This window comes from Urocitellus parryii, unplaced genomic scaffold (genome assembly GCF_045843805.1).
Source record: "Urocitellus parryii isolate mUroPar1 unplaced genomic scaffold, mUroPar1.hap1 Scaffold_108, whole genome shotgun sequence".
Lineage (NCBI taxonomy): Eukaryota > Metazoa > Chordata > Mammalia > Rodentia > Sciuridae > Urocitellus > Urocitellus parryii.
The window spans coordinates 403,513-431,031 of NW_027551840.1; the positions used below are offsets into that span (position 1 = coordinate 403,513).

Genomic DNA, 27,519 nt, shown 5'->3' on the forward strand with positions numbered 1-27,519 from the left:
TTTTTTTTTTCTGTTGTGACAAAATACTAACTTAATGTGTGGCTGGGAAAATCAATTACAAATATAAAATGTGCCATGCACTATACTACATTGTGGACATTTTTCAAAGAAGAGGATACAGAGAAGGAGGAGAGAGAGAGACAGGAGCACCTTCCATCATAATGCAACATAGCTCCAGGAATCGTAAAGAACATTTAACTTAGGTCCACGTGTTGCCCTTTAGATTTAGAATGGGTGATCAATTAATGGTAGATTTAACAATGTTAAGATCTATCATAGATTCAATGCAATATCTATAAAATTGTCAATGGCTTTAAATTTTTACTTTTAGAAATAGAAAAATTTATCCTAATGTACATGGGGAGTCTCTGGGGACCCCGAATACCCAACACAATCATGATAGAGAACACAGTGGAGTTCTCGCACTTTCAGAGCTTTCTGTATTCTGTTGCATCCCACTGTAAAGCTGTGAGGCTGTTCCAGCCTACTGGCCTCCAAGTTCTTAGAAGAACTTGGAGAAGGGTGCTGGGTGAACGGGCAAGTTTCTAAGCATAGCATGGAGATTCCAGGGACAAATGGTGGCCTCCCAGAGGCTGGGTTGGGATCTGCCCCTGCCCACCTTGTCCAATGGCTGAGAATGCTGCACTGTAGGCCCAGAACTTGGAGGCCAAGGATGCGAGGGGAAAAGCAGTGTGTATTGGAAAGGCAGGTGCAGGGGAGCTAGGACCTGGCCCTGCCTGCAGGGGCCCAGAGCAGGAGCTGGAGAGGGGAGGGGAGGAGGGAAGTGAGACCTCCTGCTTGTGGCTGGAGGACCAAGGCCAGGCAGGAAGCTATCATGTGGACACTGGCAGGAGTCTCCAGGGGCTTCGAAGGGATCCTTTGAGGAAACTGAAAGGGTTGTGGAAGAAGAGATCACGGAATTACCTGCCTGTGCCCCCAGCACCCCCGCGTGCTGGCACCCCAGCAAAGTACCACAAGTTTAAGGTCAAGATTTTGACTAATTACCTCAAGTTAAGGAGAGTTTAGTCTAAGAGGAGAATAATTATGGGCAATCAGAGTCACAATTTTCAAATATTTCAAGGGTCAAAGTATGACAGGGACCCAGAGCCATGAGTAGGTGTCAGATGGACAGGTAAGAAGGTGGGAGGCCAGGTGGAGGAGGCCCATTGGCAGGTGTCCTCCTCCCCTTCCCCTTGCCCAAGGCCTGCTTCCCCTCCTCCTTAACATATGGAACATTTTAAGATCAACCTGAAGTGAAGATTCCACAAATCATAAGAAGATTGCAAACCACTGCTGATAATGTAGTTTTACTTAAGATATCTTAGAAGAACTATTAAGTGATCAGAAACATATGAACAGGCTCATTGTAATTTTTTTTTCAAGTAAACATGTCAATAATGACAATTTTACATGTAGTTCAGAGAAGCCCCCAGAGTAAAGGAGACTAATGCTGGAGAAAGCGTGCAGAGGTGGGGTCAAAGGTGGGGAGCCTGTGCCACCTGGCAGTTCTAGTGGGGAGGTAGCAGGCCTGGCCTTCCTGTTCAGAGAGCTCGAGGTGGCCTGGACCATGACACAGGGCATGGAAGGCAAAGGTGGACTGCTTTTTTTTTTTTTTTTTTTTTTTTTTTTTTTTTTTTTTACGCTAAGGTCATGAAAGTCTGAAGGAAGAGGCCGTGCTCTGCAGCATGTCATCCTGAGTACACATGGCTGTTTTTTGCTTAGCCTAAAATTTTGGTAAAAGAAGGTGACTTCATATCCCATATCTTTAGTATGCTTTTTAGCTTTGGTGTTTGAAGAACAAATTTTTATTTTGTGAATTAAAATAATTTTTAATTCCCCAAAAGGGTGAGAGAGGTTCATAGACCTGTGTTCAAGATATTTAGAAGTGAGTTTTCAGGATTTCCAAACTGAATAAGAAGGGAAATAGCAAAGCTCTTTTACTCTTTAGAGTATCACATGGTAGCACCAGGTTTCCCATTTTTACTACTTGTGATATGTAGTTGTTTTAAAAACATCTGCTTGAATCAAATGTATGAAATATGATATGTCAAGAGCTTTGTAATGTTTTGAGCAACTAATAATAATAATAAAAAAATAAAAACATGTTGAAGGGCTACACTCTATACACTGACCCATGAATGAAATAGTGGATAACCCAATTTGTAATCTCATTTGAAAAGTGTTCCTTAAAACCCTTCTCTGAGCCAGCATGGTGGTAGACACCTGTAATCCCAGTGGCTCAGGAGGCTGAGACAGGAGGATCATGAGTTCAAAGCCAGCCTCAGCAAAAAGTGAGGCCCTAAACAACTCAGTGAGACCCTGTCTCTAAATAAAATACAAAATAGGGCTGGGTATGTGGCTCAGTGGTCAAGTGCCCCTGAGTTCAATCCCTGTTACCAAAACATCAAGGATAACAGCCACAAACCCTTCTCTGAAGTGGTTATAGCGCACAGTGGCTGAGACAGCATATCATGGCGGAACACATGACAGAGGAAGCTGCTCACCTCATGGCAGCCAAGAAGCAAAAAGAGGAAGGGGTGGGTCCCAACTCCCCCTTCCAGGGCATGCCCCCAGTGACCTAACTTCCTCCCTCTAGGCCCCACTTCCTGAAGCCATTAACACATCCAAACCGTAGCACTTCACAACAGATAAGATGTGAACAGATCACATCTGGGGTCCTTGACAAGATATCAATGACTTACAAAAGGAGAAAAATCACACACTTGCATCACAGCTGAGCTGACTGACCTCAGTCCTCACAGTGAGAGCCCTGGGATCCTCCCCATGAGCCTCTGTTGGCTGAGCGTCCTGCATCTTGCCTGGTGAGCTGGCACCCAAAGAGCAGGTGACCAGCTCCATGGCATGTCTCCAGACACAGGTAACCGGCTCCCAACCACCATCCCCATGACACAGCCTGGTCCCATCCACGCAGTCCTAAGTCTCTGCCAAGAATTCCAACCCCACAGGCAAAAGTAAGAGTTATTGGGACAATTGTTTTGTGATACACTCTTCCTCTTTGACTCGCTGTTTTCCTACAAATCAACAGAAGTTTCAAGGGGGAAATTATTCTTGGTTAAATCAAGTTCTTAAGTAGTGAAAATTTCAATCCATAGAAATTATGTTCTTTTAAAATATCACTATGCTTTGTAAACTGAAACAAGTTTAGGGGGAGAAGACAGTTTTATGGCTAATGTTTAAAGCAGAATGACTAACGAACTACTGATGAAGTAGAAGGCAGTAAGTTTGGACATTCTAAAATTTGTATTAACTTTTTATTTTTAATCTATAGCATTAACTCTTGGCTTTATTTTATTTTAATTGACATTAAAGCTGTATAGGTTTGTGGGGTACCATGTGATGTTTCCACACTTATAGTTACGTGTCATAATCTGCATTTATTTATTGATGGCACATGCCAAGGGGAAGGCAATAAGGCATTTCATACAGAGCAATATCATTCTTCTAAGTGATTATAACTTTTCAGCCAAAAGAGTAATAGAGATAAGGCATAATAACTAGCAGTGTGAACTGTGTGAATGCTTAATTGTTAAAAATTAAAATATTTTTCTTGTAGTCTCCATCTTTCACTGAGTTTGTCATTACACAACTCTCTTCACCAACCTCTGTGGTGAAGTTCCAGAGATTACTTCATATCTGCTCCATGGAAGAGATTTGGTATTTGGTAGCTGACACCACAAATGAAAACAACAGTGACTTGTCCAGACACACTGCCCCTCAGCATGGCCACCCACAAGTGGCATGGCGGCCAGCACTGGGTTGATGACTAAGGGCCCAGTAACATGGGGCCATTTTTAATTAAAATTCCTAAGGTATACATACGCCTTTTTATAAAATGCTGTCATTCGAAAAACACAGTTTATACAACTAAAAATGAAGGTTTTCAATCCTCACTGTAATATGACTATTTTATTCCCTGCAGAAAGATAGTAGATAAAAAGAGAGAATAAGAGAATGAAATTCACTTTTCCCCCATGCGTCTGCCTTTTTTTTCCTTTTAGCTTTGGAGGCACCTGCTGAGATGACCCAGGAGGCCCCTACCTGTCGGTGATGCTGCAGGCGTCTATCTGAAGATCGCTGAAACTCCCCAGCGCCCCCTGCTGTACTGAGATGGGATCCACCACTGTGCCACCAATGGAGATGAGCCTCAGGCACCCCTGAAACCCTCTCAGAGGACTTGTACATCCAGAGCCTGAGCTGTTGTCGGGACAGCCTGCACACAGAGACAAAGACAGGAGGAAATCCACAACGTCACCAAGCTAGTCCACAGCATTTATTCTGAGGACTGTAGCTTCCCTGTTTATGGATTCTTGAAGAATGAATTTTGATAGGAGGTGACACATTACATCACTCACTAGATAGGTGAGAAGGACACAAGTCAGAGTTGATCAAATGTCGGATAATACCTGGAATTCAGAAGTTTAAAAAGTCGGGGGGGGGGATTAAGATTTTAAATTCATTACAAGGAATTATTGCACATCAAAAAGAAGAGATGTTTGACTTTTAAAATTTCATCTAAGAAGAAATAATAAATTTTGGCATCATGTAGCATTAGTAAGAGAAATTAAAATGAAGGTGAAGTTAAAATAAGTCAAGTCATAGCCCATATTTCATGTAAGAGCCTCTGTATTTGTGAAGTGTGGAAAATGCTACTTAAAAATATAGTTGGATGCTCCTATGTATCTAAACATGTTTAATATCTACCCTGGAGGTATTTTTGTGTGTTAGAATGTGTGTGCATTTGAGAATATTTTAAAACTAGTTTTATGTTGACTGAACAGAAATATTTAGATTGGCTTTTCTACTAACAGTATTTAGTGCTTTAGTCACATATATAACCAAAGACTACATTCTAGTGTTAACAACTTAGTACAAAAAGAAAAAGGAGACATCTCACTTCTAGGGCACATAATGACAAATAAAAGAACAGTATAGGCTGTTCCATGAGTGAACAGAAATTAAACAGACACTTGATCATTTCCAATATAATAAGTTAAATGTTAAAAGTCTCATCACACCCATCAACTAACGTACAAATGGTGATGCTTATGATATAATTTACCTTGACTGTGTGGGCTTTGTGGAAGAGAAATACTTACATTGATAAGTATGAGCAAGACCACAACTTTGATTTGAATTAGGCAATATTACCCACACATAAATTCAAACATGTAGAAAATTAGTGATCTAAACTCTCCCACCATCTGCTGAGCTACAGGACATAACTTGATAATGGAACTTAGATTCACGTGTTGCCAGATTAAGAGAAGGGATAGAAGTGCACACTACTATTAAAGAAAGGAAAGCATTACAAAGGGACTTGTTGCAGAATCAAATTACAAGGCATTTATCTAAAACAAGAGTCTGCAAATGTTTTCTGTAGGAGGCCAGGTAGTAATGCTTAAGGTTCTGAGGAGCACAATATGATTTCTATCAAATATTCTCCTTGCTTTTTCTTTTCCTTAACAACATTTTAAACATATGAAAAAAATCTTTGCTTTGGCCTATATAATAAGTCATGGGTCTTAGATGATCTAATTCTGATTCAGTAAATATTTTAACTTGTGAATATGAAATGGGTGCCTCATTTCTTAACAGCATAATGCCAAACAAATCATAAATCAAATTAATAATTTTGGTTGTGTTTCATGAGATTTTAGCTTTTGAAATTTTTTATTATTTTCCCTATTTAAAAAAAAACTTGTTTGTGTTGATTGCACAGCATTATTCTTTTCAAGCTTATGGAATCTAATTTCTTTATTTTTTCCATCATTTAAATATTAGGTATTGCCAGGTGCATGCCTATAATTCCAGCAGCCTGAGAGGCTGAGGCAGGAGGATGATGAGTTCAAATCCAGCCTCAGCAACTCAGCAAGGCCTGAAGCAACTCAGTGAGACCCTGTCTCTAAATAAAACACACACACACACAAAAGGGGTGGGAATGTGGCTTAATGGTTCAATCTCTAGTACCTCCCCCCCAAAAAAGTAAATGCCATAGCTCTATGAGTTCTAGATTGATCTGTAACTTGGAATTTATTTCTTTATTTTACCAGTGTGACCAAAGGTACATTTATTTTCTAGCTTTTTATCATGGATTATTTAACATCTGTGCATTACTCAAGAACTATAATTCAAATAAAACCTCAAAGTGTCAAACTTAATTCAACAATTGCTTGAAAAAAAAGAATTAAAGAATGATTACAGAACATAGGTGGTTTTCATTCATCTGTCTTTGACTTTATGTTATCAATCACTTGTACAATTTCAAAGAACAGGCAATGAAGATTCTTTTTATTGAAATCAAGGAATTAATTCAATCAATGAATGGAATGGAATAAAATCCTCTTAAAGCTTGCAATGCACAATGTTTGAGAAGAATCTGGAGTTGGGCACTGGAGTGCATACCTGTAATCCAGCAACTTGGGAAGCTGAGGCAGGAGAATCACAAGTTCAAGGCCAGCCTCAGCAACTTAGAGACCCTGTCTCAAAAATACAAAATAAAAGAGACTGGGGATGTAGCTTAGGTGGTAGGTGGGAGAACACTCCTGGGCTCAATATTCAGTAGTAGCAATAGTAGTAGTAGTAGTAGTAGTAGTAGTAGTAGTAGTAGTAGTAGTAGTAATAGGATCATGTGGTCTTCAATGTATTAAACTGGGTAATGAACATTAGCTGTACCAGAGGCTGTTTCTATGTTAAGAAATGAACTATTTCTAATTCATGTGCATCAATTCAACTTAACCACTTTACATTGTAAAAATGGTTAAATCTATTGTTTTCCAAGGTTTACATTCAAATGGGTAAATTCAGTTAAATAGACATGCATAGAGAAAATTCAAAATTTACTAAAAAAAAACAGACAAGCTCAAGAATATTTATAAAAGTAATTTTTATATAATTTTATAAAAAGATAAAAGCAGAGAGGACAATTGTCTAACAATAGTCAAATTGAAGAGCAGAGGTAATAGGATAGGTATATTCATATAATGGGATAGGTACATTCTTTTGAAAAATATTAAATATTTTCTAAATATTTTTGTAATGATCTTGGTAAAAATAAATACTATTATGACATAAATAAAAGTCACAAGCATGTATTACATTAGCACATATATATTTATAGAAATGTGCTCTTGAATGCCTGAGCATTATTCTAACTCACAGGCAGAATGTTAAACTGTAAGTGGTGATACAATATTCACTGTTTGACAAATATTCTCCTGTAGTTAATTTTATTTGATATCATAAAGAGTTTGGATGGCATTTTCCCTCCTACCTGTCAGAGCTTCATAAACCCTTACTTTTAAAGTGATAGTTCTTGGCTTTATTGACTATTTGCAAAATAATTTGCCCCTTAGGGTTGTTATAAAATCTATCACATGAAGCAACATCCTAAAGCAACTTTGATCAGATGTGCACTCCTCAGAATGGGAGGGAAGAGAACAACCAGAGCTTCACAGGTGGACAGCGTCCTGCACTCTCACTGAAGGTGCTCACAGGATGGTCCACGTTGGAACTATGGGATGCATGATGTATGGGCTTGCTGTCAATTTTAAGGATGAATTTTCCTTTCATATTGCATTCTCTCCATCAAAACAACTCCAGGAAGAAAGTGGCAAGATGTGAAGCTGTCCTGATGCCATCAGCAGCCGGATCACTGATTGGCAAGTACCTCTTACTATTGGCAATTTGAATGACATGAGGACCTTCCATGTGAACATCCCAAAGATGAAGATTTATCACACCTTCCTTAGCCTCCCTTCTCTGAGCTCCCTCTCCAAGGCTGTGATGTTTTCTCGCTGCACTCAAAGAGCCAGCAGACATTCTGCTTAGGAAAGGCTGCCATGTTCCTTGATTTAGTAAAACGTTTCCCTTTTTATTCCTTGGCAATAAAGGAAAGTTGCAATCACTGGTAAAGTTAAACTATTAGTCACTTTGGAAAAAACATGCTTTTCATTTATCAGATGAAAGAAATACCTAAGATATTCTAGAGAAGCCAAGGCTCTGGGAAACATATGTACCATGCAATAAAACAGGAAAAAAATAAGTAATCATGATCACTTATCATGTGACTGTCCTATGGAGCAGCATGATGAAGGGAAGCTCCATAAAGGGTGGCCTGTTTAAAATTGTCCCCACACATGACCCATTAATGAAGCTTATCTGGTAGACATGCATTTCAGTTCATAATTCCCAATCTCTTTTCATCATCCCCATTAAAAACAAAGTAAGCCAGCATGGTGACTGTAGTTAATAATGCTGTATTATTTACTGGGAAGTTGATGAGAACAGATTTTAAGTGTCCTTAGTCCTCTTCCCACACACAAGTGGTAACTGTGAGTGGTGGGATGGTTTGTGTTAATTAATCTGACAGTGGTAATCTGTACATACTGTATATTTATATTATGTGTACCTTACACACACACACACACACGTGTGTGTGTGTGTGTGTGTGTGTATAATTTTTGCTAAATATTTTTTAAAAGAATTTAAAAGTCAAGGGGCTCCTGGCAGAGTGGCAGCAGCAGGATATTGAGGCCTGAATCAGACCTCCGTAGGCCAGCTGCACAGTAGTGTGCTGGGGCCCAGGAGGAAGCAGCAAGTATCTCTAGCTTTGCAGGTGGATCATCCAATGCTCCATCTCCACATGGTGTCTCTCTGGATGTTCTCCCTCTGTGTTTCTCTGTGTTCTCATTTCCCTTTTTTATTTTGGCTCTAGGGATGGAACCCAGGCCACTTAACCACTGAACTATGTCCCCAGCCCTTTTTATCTTTTATTTTAAGTTGCTTAGGACTTCATTAAATCTCTGAGGCTGGCCTCAAACATGCAATCCTCCTGCCTCAACCTCCCAAATTGCTGGACTATAGATGTGCACCACCCTGCCTGGCTATCCCCCATGCTTTTTAAAAATAAGGACACCTATCATATTAGATTGGAGGTTATTTTAATGACCTCATTTGTTTAAAATTAAGTTTTTAAAAATCAATTGTACTTTTTGTTGTTATGTAAATTTGTTCATATCTATGAACTTCAATATGACATTTCAATTCATGTATACTCTGGGTAATGAATGATCAACTCAGGATAAATAGCATGTCCATCACCATAAATTTTTATCATTTCTTCTAGGTGAGTACATTTAAAATCTCCTCTCTATTTTGAGATATGCAATGCACCCATTGACTATGCTCATCCTTGCCCCCAGGCTCCAGTCACCATTATTCTACTCTCAACTTCTATGAGATCTGCTGTTTTAGATTCACAGGAAAGTGAGATCATGCAGTGTTTGTCTTTCTGTGCCTTGCTTATTTAACATAATGTGCTCCAGGTTCATCCATGCCATAGGAAATATCAGATTTCACAATTTTTTGCACCTGAGTATTATTCCATTGTGTTTATATACCATTTTTTAAAAAAAATCATTTTTCTGTGGATGGACAACTGGGTGGATTCCAGATCCTGGCTGTTGGGAACAGTGTGTGACACCCTTGTGAGTGCAGGTGTCTCTGACACACAGATGGTATTTCCTTTGGCTATAAACCCAGGAGGTGGGTCATAGGTAGCTCCAGTTCTAGTCTCTTGAGGAACGGCCACACTGTCTTCCATACTGGCTGTGCTAATTTACATTCCCACCAACAGAGCATGACTTGCTCCACCCTCACCAGGGAAGACCTATTTCCAGATACTGTCATAGTCTGAGCTCCCTGTGAATATGAGGGAGAGACAAGCCAACCCATCTCATCACCTCTGAAGAAAATAGGATTTTACCTGTGCACATGCCCACTTGGGTTGTGGTTGCTGCGTATCTATTTCAAACGGTTATTGACACTTCCTATATGTTTGGATAAAAGGTTCAGCCTCACCATTTCTGACATTTTGTCTGCTCTATGGCTCATGCTCATGTTCTTATGTTAGCTCTGAGTACACCCATCATTTAAATAAAACAGAACAAAACCATTGCTCTGACATTTTAAAGTTCTGTTGAAAGACTGAGGAGTTGTAGGAATGAGATCCAGTTTCCTTACTGGTCAGCAGGGGCCTCTTGGATCCTTCTGGCTGTCTGTTTTCCTAGTCACATTGCTGGACCCATCTTCTAAACCAGCAACAGCACAGACGTCTATTTCTAATCTGCCTGACTCCTCTGTCACACCTCCCTTGGGCTTCTCTGCCACCAACCAGAGTCAAATTCCCAAGTGCTCTTAAGATTCCATTGAGCCTGCCTGGAGAATTCAGGGCAATGTGCCCATGTCAAGGTCTGTAACCTCAATTACATCTGCAAAGTCTTTTCCACCATGTAACACGTTCATGGCTTCCAGGGATAAGGGCAGCTCTGGGGGGAGCTTTGCCCACCCAAGATGTTCACACATTCCTTCATGAAATGCTGTTGGCTTTCATGTAGTTGTCTATTGAGACACATCAAATCTTTCTGAAGGAAATGGGAACGGGTATGAACACACATTCTCAGAAAGTGTCCCATTTCACATTTCCTATTGTCTGTTTGGTGGATTCTCTCTGGACCTTTTCCATCTGGGCTAACAGTTGTGCAAACAAAGCCACTTGGATCGCAATTCTGTCATCTGCTCTCATTATACAGATTTTTGTCATCATCTTCACAGAGTATCCCTGAACAGTTTGTTGTTCATCTGCACTTGGTTGGAAATTTTTTTTTATTAGAGATAATTATTTGACAGTATCACATCTTTTGAGAGCAGACGTAAGGGGTATCTTGTAACTCATACTTGGAAAACCTAAATTTAGCCTCATCCTCAACATGCAAAACTCCTCAGATGGCTAACAATCTTGGACCACCATTCCTAAAGCTAACTGAGCATGGTCCCAAAGTTTGGCATGTGTAGCGGCATTTTCTATTTATTTATTTAGAGGGCTCCTTATATTATCATCCATTCAAGATCAATCAAGATGCTAATTCTTTGATGTCTTGAAACTGAAACTCCTTTTGTTTACCCAGAGAAGTGGAGCATCTAACTATAGATACATATGTACAACTGTTAAGAGGTAAATTGAGGAAAAGTAAAATGAGAAGTGTTTTATTTGAGCTAAGAGCAATTCTCAAGTGAGGCAGCTATAAAAGGGAGTTGATTCTGCCATGAGGGTGGAATGGGAAGGCTTTGTCCTTAAACATGGAAGTGAGCATCTGCTTTCTGTACACACACACACACACACACATACGCTTGCACACCGATTGTTTGGTTATACAACTGCCTATTTGGTATACCGTGCTGGAAAATTCCTGTGTACATAAGTTTGTTAGTGGCTTCTGATCTATTAACATCCGTTTTGAATTTTTGAAAGACAGGCATTTACAAGAAATAAACCAAGTTAAATTTTGCCTTATGTTTGCAAATCAAACACTGTTAAGGTCACTTATGAAGCCTAACTAGCTTTGTTTGCTCAGGGATTTTTCTAGGTTATTTCAATTTACTGTAACAGTATAAATATATACTCTGTGGCACAAAACAGCTTAGTGAAGTCTTTGAATATATGTGGTTATTTGTTTGAAAATGTACATGTTCAATGTGAAACACACACACACACACACACACACAGATGGATCAGAAGGCAATTGTGGAATGTATGAAAAAGAGTTTTTCTACTAGGTCTATATTCCTGAGTACATATGATTCTTCATTTTGTAGGAAAGGAGGGATGGGTGATGGGTGGGGTATAGCTTAGTGGTAGTATGCTCACCTAATATGAACAAGCCTTGGGGTTTGATCCCCAGAACCTCAAAATTAAAAAGGGAAAGAAAGAGAAAGGAGGGTGATGTAGTTCTGTGAAGCACTCCAGTGAGAACCACACATGGTTGCATTAGTTAAGTGGCCCTGGGTGTTGGGGTATCCACTAACTGTATGGTGAGAAGTGCGTCCACATTTCCCTGGAATCTCCTCCTGGGTTGAAAGCTCTCTTACTCCAGAATGAGTTTTCTTTCCCATAGTTTTTTTTTTTTTTTTTCCCATAGGTGGTGTCACTGTGACATGGGGACAGTCCTGCCATGCACTGGTATCTGTGCTCCTTTGTGTGGCTCCCTCACCTGTTTCTCTTCCCTTGGCGTTCCGGGTACACCAGCCTAATCTGGAAGGCACATCACATCTCATGGAAGCATCTAGGATCCATGATATCGCTTTTAGTGTTTCTTTTAATAAAAAAAACATTTTATAAAAAAGCAAACTTTCCTTCCGAATAATAGATCTGTGCTGTCCATCGGATGCCTAAATCAGTTCAGATGGCGACACTGAACACCATCAACTGAGGCTATTTAACGTCCCACAGTTCTGGAGAGGGGCAAGTCCAAGAAGAGGGAGATGGGAGACGTGGTGTGCAGAGGGCCTGCTTTCTGGTTCACAGGTGGCCACCCTCCTGATGGGTCCTCACAGAGCCGAAAGAGGGCTAGAGAAGTTTCTGGGTCCTTTTATGAGGGATCCCAATCCCATTCTTGAGGTTCCATCCTTATGACTTAATTATCCTCCCAAAGTTAAGATATTACCATATGGATTTAGGGAGGATATAAATATCTGGCCCTTTGCACCAATTGCACTATGGCTACATTTAGTATACTTGTGTCCTATTTATTCATTTTTATTTATTATTTCTGATGTTCAAAAAGTTCTTTACAATATATTTTATTCTTCCTATTACTCCCTTCATATTAAAAAATATCTATTTATCCATTTATAAACTGAGCTGTAAAAATGATTAAATAATATGAGTTGAAGTATATGTATCATAAGATTTTAAGTAAGCCAATGACTTTGGTCAATATGATTTATTTGATTTTTTAATATTTATTTTTTTAGTTGTAGTTGGACACAATACCTTTATTTTATTTATTTATTTTTATGTGGTGCTGAAGATAGAAACCAGGGCCTTGCACATGCTAGCTGAGCACTCTACCACTGAGCCATACCCCAGCCTGATTTATTTGATTTTTAAAAGCTGTTATAAGTCTAAAATCATCTGTTGTAGAGAATTTGCTTATGACATTTGCTGTCTGAAAAAATTCCACTTGTTTCCAGTTTAATGTGTGTAGCTAGCATATATTTTCTTTTAACATTATGTGAAATTATGAGGTCATTGAAACAGTAAGTAAAATTACTGGAAGGATTGATTTTTGTATCAGTAAGATTAAAAAATTAAACTTTTTAGATATCTTATAGAAGGAGAGAGATCATTTCTTAATATGAACTGATTTAAATTGACAAGAGACCCTGGATGCAGGCAGGGCAGTAAAGATAATGATGGTTCCACTGTCCCCTGTAGTTGACCTGCCTTCACTTACCTCCAAAATAATAGGTGTTGCTGGAACCCGTCAGCCCCGTCACCAGCGGTTGGAGAGCCATGTCACTGTCCACCACCACACTCAGGTGGTTCCATTTGGCAGAAAGGGACACAGAGTGCCATTGCCCGTCATTGAGCCCAGCACCTGGAGGGAAGGTCGGTGAAAGGCAACGATGAATTATAAACTTTGTAAACACTTGAAAACAATTTTTCAGACCACTGAATCAGTCCAGCGAGAGCAGTATTTACATGTTGATATATCACGGGCAAAAGGAAAAATTAGCCACCTTTCTTTAATGAAAGGATTTCATTTATTTTAACCAAAGCACACAGGTGAAAAATATTACTCCTTCTAAGGAGTCACTTAATAAATTCTGATAATGTGCTTAAAGTAGCACCTTGAATTTAATGATCAGACATACATGCCCAAAGTCTTTACCCATGGGATTCAAAATGCAGTTAATAAGGTTCAGTCTTCAAAGGGAATATTTACTTGCTTCACTAAATCTAATAAAAATAAATATTCTCAAAGAATCAGGAGATAGTTGTTGAAATTAAGTCAATAATAATTGTAGCCAGGTGTGGTGGCACATGCCTACAATCCCAGTGACTCAGGAGGCTGAGGCAGGAGAATCACAAGTTCAAGACCAGTTTTAGCAACCTAGCAAGGCCGTAAGCAACTTAGTGAGAACCTGTCTCAAAATTAAAAAAAAAAAATAATAAAAATAAATGGATTGGGGATGTGGCTCAGTGGTGGTTTGATGGCCCTAAATTTAATCGCTGGTACAAAAAAAAAAGAAAGAAAGAAAGAAAGAAAGAAAGAAAGAAAGAAAGAAAGAAAGAAAGAAAGAAAGAAAGAAAGAAAGAAAGAAAGAAAGAAAGAAAAGTAAAGAAAAACTGTAAAAGTCTTGAATGGGAAAAAAGTCATTAAGCACCCACTAGTGCATCCATCAAGGTCAACCTGCTTTCACTGTTTAAGGGATTTCAGAATAGTTGAGCAAAACTGGTGGCAATGCAAAATGATTTTTGTCCACAGAAATGCAAAATATTGTGCCTGTGAGATACAATAATTAGTTATTGATGAAGTTGTATCTGTTTGTAAACTCATTTTGTCATTCCTTGTCAACCAGTATGCATGGAACTTGAAACTCTCCTTTGAACTGATTGGTTCATCTTACTGGTTTCCTTGTAACTAATGAGATAAATAAAATCTTTTTTAAATTTATTTTTATTTTTAGTCGTCAATGGACCTTTTATTTTACTTATTTATATGTAATGCTGTGAATCGAACCCAGTTCCTCACACAAGCTAGGGAAGCACTCAACTACTGAGCCACAACCCCAGCTAAAATCTTTCACATATGTCCCTGTGTTCTCTGAATGAGAGCATTACAATTGCAGACATCATTGTACCTTCTTTTATTTAATATTTGATTTAAAATGCTTAGGAAGTCACTAGAGATATACCTTACATGTAAGTACACTATTTTTATATATTTACATTTATATCCATATTATTATATCATATTATTTTGAAATAATATGATAGCATGATAAATTATTTGATGACAACTTTAAGCACTAAGTATTTATAATCACTAGAGGTAGTCTATTATTTTCTTTCATTAAGTAATATGTCAAAGATATGTGGCAATAAATGGATTAAAAGTGAAATTAGACTATTATGTGAATACTTCATTGGTGTTTCAAAATTAGGCAAAAATCTTAAGGAGTCAAATCTATTAACCTCTAGGTTATTAGGAATTTTTGTAATACATTTAACATTTTAGATGATGATCTTAGGAAGCCTACTAATTATTAAAATGGTTCTTGCTCATTTTATTTCCTTGCCACAAATACTTTTTTTAAAAAAAAGTTAATATATTATTAGCATTTCAAATGTAGTGTGGTTCTTATATTTTAAAGATTAACGTTAATATTCCAGTTTTCCCTTTTAACGTTCAGTGATATGTGAAGCAGAAACAGAAATACTAAGAGTAATAAGGAAAAACTGTACTTTGAAACGCACCAGATGACTAATGTCCTCAATGTAAACACAGGCCCTGTCTAAACACAATCTCTGGGTTCCTTTGATACTGTGCATCTCTGTGCCTTTTACCTTCTTTGAGTTCCTTTGCTACTGTTAAAACCGTAGAAAAGTCAAATTAAGTGAAAGATGGTTGTCCCCAGACATGCAAATGAATTTGGTGGAAACCCAACTGACCTCCTTCCTCCTCCCCCCTAGTCCCACCCCAGGAAACAGACTAGTTTTATATTATAAGTAAATTCATTGTCATTTTCTGCTTACATTATCTGTCATCCTCTGAATTATCCTTTGAATTTGTTGTAACATCTGGTTCCCTCACTAACTAATGAGTTAAATAAAATCCTTGACATGTTCTTTTTATAACTATGTAAAATCCTGATAGTGCCCTCTCTAAAAATATCTTTTGAAAAATGAAAGTAAATTTGGTGTAATTTTTTTTAAGTTTTTCATTTATGCTGCAAATAATTTCTTTTTTACTGTTAGGTTATAATTGGTCTTTGACCATAATTTATATCTAAGGAAATCATACACAGAATTTATGAACATTTTAATGAGAAATCTTAAATTAATGAAGTAAACAACAGAGATGCTTTTTTAAATATGTTTGCATGTGAAGATGATCTCTTGTCAACAACTAAATTGGAAGCACAATGTCACTCTCCCAAATCCATCAGCTAAAGTGGTGGGTGTGTGGGTGTGATGTAAGGACTTTGATTGTATTTAATTCTTGTTAGAGTGCAAACCAGAACTGGAGAAAACGCTTGCTCAGCACTTTGCCACATTTAGGAAACATGCAACATGTTAGCAATAATGTCTAACTACTAAAGGAAAAAATCTGAACAGACTTTGAAATGCACCAAAGAGGTGGCTGGGAATCCTTTCAATAAAAGAATTAAGCTGATTTTATAACTCTCTATTTTTGACTAGGTATTTTACAACCGTGTTGGGACAGAAACTGACTTGTGGAGAACAGAGAGCAATGCATGTGAGATCTATTCAGAGACACATACGCAGTTCAAGGAAGGAACACAGGGCTTTGCTGTCCTTTGGACACTGACCAGTTTTGCTAGATTTGCACTTACGTGCAATTTCATTTCAGGATTCCTTTTTCTGACTATACATGTGAAACATTTGGAGTTCTTTTTTGAACTGGCTTTCCTGGTGTAAAACATAAATCACTGGCCACAGTGGCGCATGCCTGTAATCCCGATGGCTGGGGAGGCTGAGGCAGGAGAATCGCAAGTTCAAAGCCAGCCTCAGCAACACACAAACAAAAACTTCCTTAATGCCAAAGACTTTCACTTGCGCTCCCTTTTCTTAGAACATTTCCTTTAGAAAACGTGTAAATTCTTCCTCTGCCTCTTTGATGTGTATGTAGATTTAGAAAAAAAAATACTTAGTTTTAAAATAACTTTAGGAATCTCATAAAAAAAAACTTATAAAAATTCGATTTAGATTTTTTGTAATTTGACAACCTAAGGACATTTTTTTTCTTGGGGTCCTGGAGACATTTATTTGACATGTAGATTTGTAGATGTCTGTGTGGGGGTTTAACCAGGGTGCTGGCCCCACCTTGTGACTTACCTGCTTGTCAAAGAGGGAAGGGCTGTAGTTTTCTTCTGGATAAAACAAAGATTCGTTACAGAGGTCTCCCCATCTACCAGAGGAATTTAGTATGGGCTATTGTAGCAAAAGGCCCTGTTGGGTCCTCTTACTTGAATAGGAGTTATCTTTTCTTGGTAGGAAATTCTTTATTAGAGCATATTAATTATACTGAGTAGTGGGCATCACATTCTCCCATGAAGGTGACATGTTTTGGACATTCCCACACACCATCACCTCTCCTCCCACATCCTGTTCCTCTTCATTGATGGTTCCCTTCTACTTTTACATGGTCTTGTTTCTTGGATTTTTCTTTCTTTCTTTTCTTTTTTTTTTTCTTCCTGCATTGGGTATTGAACCCAGAGGAGCTTAACCACTGAGCCACATCCCAAGCCCTTTTTATTTTTTTATTTTGGGACAGGGTTTCCCTAGGTTGCTGAGACTAGCCTCAAATTTGTGATCTTTCTGCCTCAGCCTCCAGAGCAGCTGAGATGATAGGCATGTGCCACTGAGCCTGGCTTATTTATTAGATTTTTTTTTTAACCTTGAGGACTTATGTGTAATGGGTGACATCTGGTTGGCTACAGAGATGGATGAGATTTCTTTCTCTTTTTTTATCGTCTTGATAGCAATCATTGAGATGGGCATCGAAATCTGATTTAATACTTATTCAATAATAAGACCATTTCACTATTTTCTCTCTTTGTGAAGAAGATTCACTAAACTGGCAGGTGATCCCATTTTTATTTCCTCAGAATGGGTTCTGTTACTAGTGAATGAGTTGATCTTTGACATATGTTTGTGTATTGTGGGGAATGCTCTTTGTGAGGAAACAGAAAATAGCTTTGCATTTTCAAAAGATGAAGAATACATATCCAATCTGAATACCTCTGTTTTATCTTCAGTCATTTTTCTGGGATCAGAGGGAGGGTAGATACAGATTCTAACATCTGTGCTTGCTGGATTATTCCAGAAGTATTGAAATAAGGCCCTACCTTCTAAATTCCTTCTTCATAGGTCTCAAAATCCGACTTTCATAAGCAATATTCAGCAGCAGTCAAGTGTGTCTCAGGCCGAAAGAAATCTGTTTGGGGCCTGATAATCACCTGGCCTTATGGAAAATGACCTTTTGCCCCTTCTTCTTGTTTAAACTCCCTTCCTGTTTTAAGAAAAGCCCTGAGGCCGATTTAGGCATGACACGGATTCAGGACTCAGATCTTGTCCTAAATTTGCAAATCCAATCAGGAAAATTTAATAATCCCTGTAGTTACCAAACTTGCCCACACCACACAGCAGATCAGTGTCAAATCTACTGCTAGGTTTGTCTCCTGAGGATCTGAGCCCCTAACCCAGCAGGGAAAGCATCTGCCCAACAAAAACAGGTCCTGGGACAGAGATGGGAAAAAGGGGGCCCGATGGGGGGGATAACCATTGTGCTAATAAAACCATATTTCCTTCCTATTGTTGTCCCTTCTTTGAAGACTAAGGTTTCTACTTCACAAGGGGAAAATAGTGGAGGCTTAGGGACTTCTGTGATTTTTGAATTGCTGGGATTCTTCCCTGAACACAGGGTGTCTTGAAAATGGGTCAGCCTTCAGCAAAAGGGTAAGGACTCCTGGTATTTGCTGGCATCTTTCAGGACAAGGCAACAGTTATCAATTTGTCTGGTAGGCAAGTCGGCCATGAGCAGGTGGGTAGGGGAAGAACAACAGAAGGCAGTAAGAAACAGGGAAGACCTCAGACACATCACTAAGAAAACTCCGTGAGTCCCCAAACTGAGGCCACAGGGAGCCTGACTGGGCAGGCAGCCTTCTGCAAAATGGCAGGGCTGGGGGACAAACTGTCCAGCCTTCGCCAACCCATACATAATTATAATCCCTTCAGGGAAGTCTAGCTTGAAGTCAGGGGGAACTTTCATCAAAGCAGATAAGCTCCAGAGAGATGGGCCTGGTGTTCCAGAACCTTCTCCAACCACGGTTAATTATAATCCCTTAATGGAACTCCCAGTTCCAGACCATGCCACCACCATCTCTTGTAACCAGGTGGCCAGGATCCTCCCTTGTCACCAAAACCATGTTATGACTCCTTGTGACCCTGACATCAAGTGCCCTTCTACTTAATTCATATAATTAACCACTGAACCTCACATAATTAACCACTTAAGGGGGTTCAAGAGAATAGAACAAAGACAAAAAAACTCAAACCCCTTAGAAATTCTCAGTTCTGTAAGGCCACTCCCTTCTCTTCAGAGACAGTTTGAGCCATTCAGCATCTGCACTGTACACTTCTCTCTTATTCTAACTTTCCCAAATGGACTCCTGCATGTGACTCATCTGAGATCCTTCCTGAGATTGCAAGAACCCAGGGCTCAGAATCCCCATGGCTGCTTCGGTGGATCTCCTCCTCTGCTTCAAGTTACCTACTGTGTAGAGAATACCTCTCCCCATAGCAGAACAGGAGAGCAGGCAGAGGGAGGAGGAGAGATGGAGCAGGGAGGGAAGTAACGGAAAAGTGAACATTTCTGTGTGGTGTCTGCTTCACTAGGTGCCCTCAGCATTTCTACTGGATGGAGGCTGGGCACCTGTTTATCAGGAAATGGAGCTTAAGTATAGGACATATTTTTCTGATATATCAGGAGTAGATCTGCAGAAAAATGCACTTCTTCTTCCTTCCTTCCTTCCTTTTTTTTCTTTTTTTTTTTTTTTGGTACTGGGGATTGAACCAGGGGATCTTAACCACTGAGCCACATCCCCAGCCCTTTTTATATTTTATTTAGAGACAGGGCCTCACTAAGTTGCTGAGGCTGGCTTTGAACTTGCAATCCTCCTGCCTCAGCCTCCAGAGCTGCTGGGTTCTCATTTCTTGTATATAATCATTTGGGGTTCAAGAATCACTACAGTAATGGCTACATGTCCCTCATATAAACAGTCTGGAAGATCTTCAAGGAAAATGGCCATCCTGTTCCTCCAAATAAGAGCATTAGGTGTCTCGTGACCTCAGGTATTGACTTAGTACACAATGATTCCCCCTTTGGTTGGTTGTAAGGTTTATGTGAACATGCATTACCTGCTGTGACATTCCTCAATGACTGTCCTGGCTGGAAGAGGCTCAGTTTGAGTTTTCCATCCTTAAGAAAGAGGAGAAAACTTCCCGCACCATGCCACAGTTCACCAAACAGCAAACGTCCTTCTTTGTTCCATGTTCCAAACTGGAAAACTGGAATGTGACAGACATTTTGTCCTCTCCAGAGTTGCCTGGCAGAGCCAGATAACTCCTAGAGCTCAGAAAAGTGACGGGGATGGCCTGTGGTTATGGACATGAGAAGGACACATTTCCCTATAAATAAAACAAAAGGTCATGTTTAGAGCTTCACAGAGCTTCTGTTTAATGAAAGATAGACTTTTCACAGATTTATAAGGGCTTTTTTTTTCAATCCAGAATGTTATCAACTAATCTACTTGATAAAGCTTGAATCTATGTTATTTGTCTGATTTTCCAATGTAAGTATTATCATAATTGGGAAAACCTATCCTGATGACTTTGTGTGAGAGTGTGTGTGTGTGTGTGTGTGTGTGTGTGTGTGTGAAAATCTCCTCTTTTCTATTTCTCAGCATTATCAAAGGTATCATCTAATTCGATAGGAGTTATTCTATGTCCGCCATTTTCCAGTCCTCTGATGGATGACAATGAGCAGGACATTTCCATACTCTGACTGTCCTCCTGAACAACATTTGATCTTTCCTAAATAACATTCCTCAAAATATACTTTGTACCAACTTCATTATTTTACTGATTTTCTCATTAATTAATGAGTCAAGTACATTTTTGACATAAGGTTTTTCAACAATTACTTGCTTCATATTTGTTTAGCTTTTGGAAAATTATACTTTGACAGTATTCCAAATGTTTTTTTTTTTTTCCAGCTCAGGCAGTTACATAAAAAGTTTGCTTATAGTGTATTTAGCATGAAGATATTAATTTTTATACTCAATCATGTCTCTGTTTTCTTGGGTAGCTTTTGAGTTTCTAGTTTGTTGGGAAAGTTTCATGCCCCCCACCAAGTTCTATGCATAATCACGCAGACTTTCTTCCAAGAATTGCTATCATTGTTGTTAGTTTCTCATCTTCCTGAAATTTACATATTTTGGTATATTCAAAATAGTAATCCAGGTTTACTTTCTGCCTTCTGGACACTGGTCTTTTCCAGAAGAATTTATGAGATAGTTCCTCCATTTTTCCACTGAGCTGAACCCTACAACTTGTTACTAACTTACAAGTAGACTGGGATCTTTCTGATGTCTTTGCTTTGTTCTACCAACTGGCCTAACCCCACCCAACACCATATTGATTCTTATGGGCTTTGGGCATGTTTTAATATCTGGCAAGTAAGGCGCCATCTTTATGTTGTTCTTTATGTTTGTTTTTGTTTTTTATTTCAGATGGTGGAAGGAAGGAACAGTGGGTAGATATTTACATGTATGAATTTCAGTAACAGAGAAAAAGCAATTTTTATTCTATTTGGAATTTTCTTTGAATAACTTTTATTAATATACTGTATATGATTTCAGGGCGGGGGGAAGCATTACTAAAGTAACATAGACAATCTAGTTTAGTGGTTCTCAAGCCTTGTTGAACCCGATGGCTGTAAAAATCCACAACTGGACCAATTAAATCCCAGTCTCCTGGAGTGGATTGAGGTGAGAGTATCTTTTAAATCTCCTCTGTTGCCTCCAAGCTAAAGCCAAGTTTTAGAATTACTGATCCAAGGATTAAAGTCACTTTTAAGACTGAATCATATTTTTAAAAATTCTGTCTTAATGTACTTCAGAAACTAAAATTTTAAAATAATCTTCAATGTACATTAAAACTATATATATATATATATATATATATATATATATATATATATATATATATCAGAACATCCATTCTTGGCTTTTTAAAAAAATTCTACTGAATGCGATAAATTTTATTGTAAAAAATTGCTATGTCAGACTATTATTAATTTTTAAATTTTTTTCATCAGCTGCAAATGGTGGGGATCCAGTCTGACCTGACCACAGCCATCTTGAGTCATAACAATCATGGTCCCAGAGGAAGCTGGCCAGTTTTGTTCTGCATAGTTTTACAGCAAACTACAAATAGATAAGACCATTAGAGTGGTAGGTGGAGCTTCAGAACCTGACCCTGGTGCAGGAATGAGCCCAGTTCTTTGGTATTAGCTTAAGAGAAGCCAGGAACATTCTGGTTTGCATGAAGTAATTTTTGTCCTAATCCATACATATGCCCCTCCTTCTGACCCAAATTGTGGAGATGCATTGGTTTTGCTGCCACCCAGGATGGAGCTTCTGTCCATAAGACCCCCAATAAACAGCACTCTGTGCAGTTCTGACTGTCTGCCTCTCCCTCTTCAGCCTACCGGGGCTGGGTTGTTCCAAACACTTGTCCTCATTGTTTAGGTGGTAGTTGTTTGCACCCACACAGAAGTGAAGCTTCCTGCCACAGATAAGTGATGATTAGGTGAATGAGTCAATTATGACAATTGAATTTACCAAATTATATATATATATGTTATATATATATATATTATATTATATATTTTTCCCTTTTAAATGTTGAAGCAACAGATTTTCTATTTTTATAAAGAACATCTGACATTGAAATAACTCTCAAAATGTAATTCTTATATCTACCGTTTTTTTATTCCCATGCATAATTTGGAAGGAATCTTCTTTTTGCTTGTTTCCATGTCAAACTGATACATTTCACCATCTTCAACCAATGCAATTAATTGGTTAATAGTTTTCTTTAGAAGGATATTTAGGACTCCATAAGTGTCAGGGTTATTGTGGTTCTCCTGATTGGTTATAATCAGATGATAATTATGCCAAGAAATCCATCAGTGATCCAGTGTAATATGAAATTTGCATGGAAAACAATGTCTGAGTCCCTCCAATAGTTGTGGCTCCTTGTGACTCATTCTTAACTCATTCCCATTCACCTCAATGATAGTACGTAGGGCAACAGCGCCAAAGATGTCAGGGCGGGAATGAAGGACTCTTCTTTACACCAGGGATTGGCAAATACATGATGGGTTGAAGTTCCGGAGCTGTTAGCTTGGCCTCTTGGTGTGGAGGCCCATTGTCCAGACACATCTTTGCATTAGGTTGGTTTCTGAGAATGCACCTCTGGCAAAGCTGGTGTCAGTAACCGAGAGTCTCCCTTCTCCTTCCTGTCCCAGAAATATTTAGTGTCTCAGTTTCTCCAAGGATGGGGACTTCAGGTAAAAGACTGTTCTTTCTTTATCTTTCACCTTGTCAAAGGTACTTGGAGCCTTCTTATCAGTGTTCCCTTCGTGTTCCGCTTTTCGAGCACCTTAATGTTTTCTTAGCCACCATTTAAGTTTCCTTGGCATGGTTCACAGTAGGCTTCTAACTCTTCCTCCTCCTCTTCCTCCTTCTTCTCTTTTTTCCCCTTAAGGTCCTTGGAAGATTCATAGGTCTCATGGCTATATTTTTCCCCCTTTCTACCTGCAAACCCAAGTGAATTTTCATTTTGTGACCTATTGAACCAGAACCAAAGGTATTGTCAGATTTTGGTTCTAAAACCCATAAGCCAACTCCTTGCAGCCCATAAGAGGAAAGAAAACACTTTTTAAAACAATATCAGTAAGTAGTCCCATGATGGTCTTCTAAGACTTGTCAAACTGAACATGAACTTGCCCTGTAACCCAAAACTTATGTATTTTTAATTTTAAACATGGAAAGAAGTTTACTGATTTGGAAATATTTTCAGTTATTTAGGGATAGCTCATTGGAGATATTCATTGCAAAATAATTAGTCCCCTGAGAATAATAATACCCAAAATATTTGAGACATACAAAGTCTGATCTCCATGCAAAAATAAGAAGTTACTTTACTTCATATTAACATGAAATAAGCATGTCCTGCAAGGCACATTTACATTTTAGCTTTTTAATACATAATAAAAAACTTCTATCACATGGCCACTGCTTAAATAATAAGAGTTGAATATTTTAAGGGCAAAAGAAATATTTTAAGGGCACAAAACACTAAGAATTCATTTTCCTTCCCTTTCCTTTTAAGCTTCTTACCATAACAAGGACCTGTGGTTTGTGTTTCTTGGCTAATTCAACAATATCCACTCCATTATAATAAAGATTTTCTACACATCCATGAAAGTTTGTATGTGAGATTGCCAGGGACCCTGCAGATGTCGGGATTCCTCCAAAGCTGATCTTAGAAAGAAAAATGACATAAATAACATTGTTTAGTGATGTTTTGATTATCTGTTTAAAACAGTTACGGTTAACAGGTGCAAGCAATGGTGGTCACAAATCCATCTGTGTCTGATTATATTTCCACATTTGTTCATTTCAAATGAGGCCCCCCTATTCTAGGTGTCACTTTTTGATGGTGTTATTTCTAGCACCAGACTTTGTGCATTAACTTAAAGAAAAAAGGTGGACAAATTTCCTCTGTGAAAGGCCATGTTGTGAATATTGTTTGTTCTGTGGGTCACTTGGTACCTTCTGCACCACTCCATAGTGTAGTTTTAGCACCGAAGCAGCCACAGACAACATATTTTGGAAAAGGACACGTGTTCCAATGGGACTTTTTAAAACGACAAAATGGCTCTTTTAAAATAAGACCAGATTCTGGCCCATAAAGTGCCAACCTCTACACTGGGTCCTATATTTTGTTATTACACAGTTAAGGTAATAAAATCATGGATGATCTGGTATAGACCAGGGTCTCTGTAGATATTATGTGCCAAAACCATGGGTATCAGACACTCATCACAGCTTTCCTGGTTTGCTCTGATTCTTCATGTGCTCAAAAGTAGCTCAAAACTGTCCTTGAAGAACAGGCAGAATAGATGTTATTGAAAAGTTAGCTACATACTGGCGATGTATTGCAAAAGATGTTATGTCCTCAAAGAAGTTAAGAAACTGTTTATAGGGCTGGGGTTGTGGCTCCGTGGTTGAGCGCATGCCTCACGTATGGGTTTGATCCTCAGCACCACATAAAAATAAACAAATAGAATAAAGGCATTCTATCCATCTACAACTACATTTTTTTAAATTATGCAATTTATGATAACCTCAAATTTAAGATCCAGGTAACTAGATTCTCCCCTTGCATGGAAATGACGAGTGTGTTTGTCCAACGTGAAGTTGACATGAGTGCTGAGGACCTCGATGAGGACTGAGTGCCAGTGCTGGTCATCCAGCAGGCTGCCCAGGGTGAGGTTCACGTGGGCACCAGCAGGCTGCAGGTTGGCATTGCCTGAAAGGAGAAAGCACAGAAGGCTGGGGTGGTTCTGTTAAAAACCATGGATTCCCTTTGCTGCATCAGCACTACAACTTATGTCCACCCTTCCATCCCACGTAGCTATCATCCATCTTTCTCTTCATCTGAACACAATGATATCTTGATATCTTTTGTGATTTCTTTTGTATTCATTTTTATACTTTGTTGAAATTGCCTTTTTTTAGTGATTTGTTTTTTATGACTTTTCATGACATCCTCATTTACCTTGCAAGTATTTTCTTTGCTAGAACATTACTATCGGCACCAGCTCATAATTTCACAACAGCCTATTCTTATCTGTATGATTATGTATAATGACAATATGTGATATATTATATGTATAATGCATTTATAATGGCCTTCTTACACAGTTGTCAAAATAAGTGCTGTTTGCGTAAATCATACTGGAGATGTGTACAGGCTAGATGCATTTGCTAGCAATGTCCCTCAGTTCTCATTCGCACTTTCCCATGACAATTCCACTTTGCACTCATTATCCCAGGGTAACTATCAGTAATGTGTCCCTGAACTCTCAAAGGTGTTTGGTTTCACTGATAAATCATATGGCCTCTTTCCCTAACTGTGAAAATTAAGTATCAATGGATGTATTTCCAACTAGCCCGATTTTTATTTTAATCACGGGCATGAAAGAACAAATGCCTTTTACCTGAATTAAGAGAAAATACAAGTTTTCCCTTAATTAATTGCAGAGATATGCGATTTCCATGTTGTCCTTCTCTGTGGAGTAGAATCCCATTGTTCTGCATGGTTTTAAATTTCAAAGAAATAACATCTCTTATAGGTCTTATGGGCTTTTTATCCAATCTGTATAGCAGGGCTCCTAGTCCATCAAAATAAACCACTTGAGATCCTGGGAAAGAGGATACGACAAAGTAATTCTAACTGTAATACATTGTACATTGCACCTGAAAATGGATAGGCCAATACACCTCAATATACGCAAACACACAGGTTACATTTCTAGTTGCTCATTGAGGAAAACACTGATAACAATGTATTCTTGATTGGTGTCACAAGTTGATATACCTAATACTCACTGGTAGGCTTTTTCATTTTCCAAATTGATCATTGAAAAACACATTTATTAATATATTCTCATTGACTTCTGTCTTTATACTGGTTTATTTCTTCTCATTCTATTTGATTTTTAAAAAATCGGGAAATGTTATATTTCTACCAAATGAGTTGTCTGTTTTATGATCGTTCTTTTGTTAAGAATCAGTGTCACTCAATTTAAATGATTTATTCATTCCCAGTAACTTTGACTTCTCTTGATTCTTATACATGTACACACATTAGTGAAGATTTTGTTTGTTTGTAAAAGACACACACACACACACACACACACACACAGCTGGTTCTGTTTCTCTGGAGGACTTTAACTAATAAAGGCATATATTTTTTATTTTGATGCTTTGTTGAGAGAGCATGACTTCAATAACACTATTTTGGGCCTTCCGGAGAAGCCTGCCAGAACTACAATTCTACCATTTCTTCTCAGCTTTCTAACGGGGCCTTACAATTTCAACTATAAAGGTCATGATCATTCAGTTCATCAAAAAACAAGTGTGTCTTATCTATAATACAAAAGAACATCTGTCAAAATCAACGGAAGATGGAACAACAGACATACAAAAAATTTTAACATTATCCAGAAAAATCTCTTGTGTTTTTTCAAAGTAGAAGGAAGAAAAAGAAAGCAGTTATCTTCAGAAAAATATATGTTTCTAATAAACAGAGGTGCACAAAACATGTGAAGCCATCAGAAGCCAACCAGCCCAATCATTCAAGCTGAGATAGATTGTTTATCGTATTTAATTTCACAAAAAATATTTCTGCAAGTCTTTTGTGTGGTTATCCCTTTTCTTTAGGTTATGCAAAAATATATAAAAAATTGTGCCTCAAAAAATCATCCATTTTGTGCAGCTTAATATTTGAAAGTTTTCAAGTCTGATTTTCTCACATGGGGTTAATGTATGCAGGAGAAATTATTGTATTAAGTGCTACTTTACACACACACACACACACACACATTCTGTGCAAAATATATGTAGACCAATTATTCCTTGTTATAGGACTAATTTTATGTGCACAATTAAAAGCAAAACTGTCAAATCCAAATAAAGCCACATACAGTTAGGGGATGGCAATTAATTAAGGAAAGCTTTCCAAAGACAGCAAAGACTTCACATTTTGCTGTTCCC

At 38.3% G+C, this 27,519-nt stretch overlaps 1 protein-coding gene across 1 annotated transcript in view; it reads right to left on the reverse strand.

The window, feature by feature from the left end:
* LOC144251566 (contactin-associated protein-like 3) overlaps nucleotides 1-27,519 on the reverse strand; it is a 130,488-nt gene that overhangs the window by 55,795 nt on the left and 47,174 nt on the right. The window contains 7 exon segments of the mRNA XM_077794414.1: nucleotides 4,060-4,231; nucleotides 13,314-13,457; nucleotides 20,027-20,162; nucleotides 20,165-20,296; nucleotides 24,076-24,219; nucleotides 25,086-25,270; nucleotides 25,962-26,165. Of these exon segments, the coding sequence (XP_077650540.1) occupies nucleotides 4,060-4,231; nucleotides 13,314-13,457; nucleotides 20,027-20,162; nucleotides 20,165-20,296; nucleotides 24,076-24,219; nucleotides 25,086-25,270; nucleotides 25,962-26,165 (1,117 nt within the window).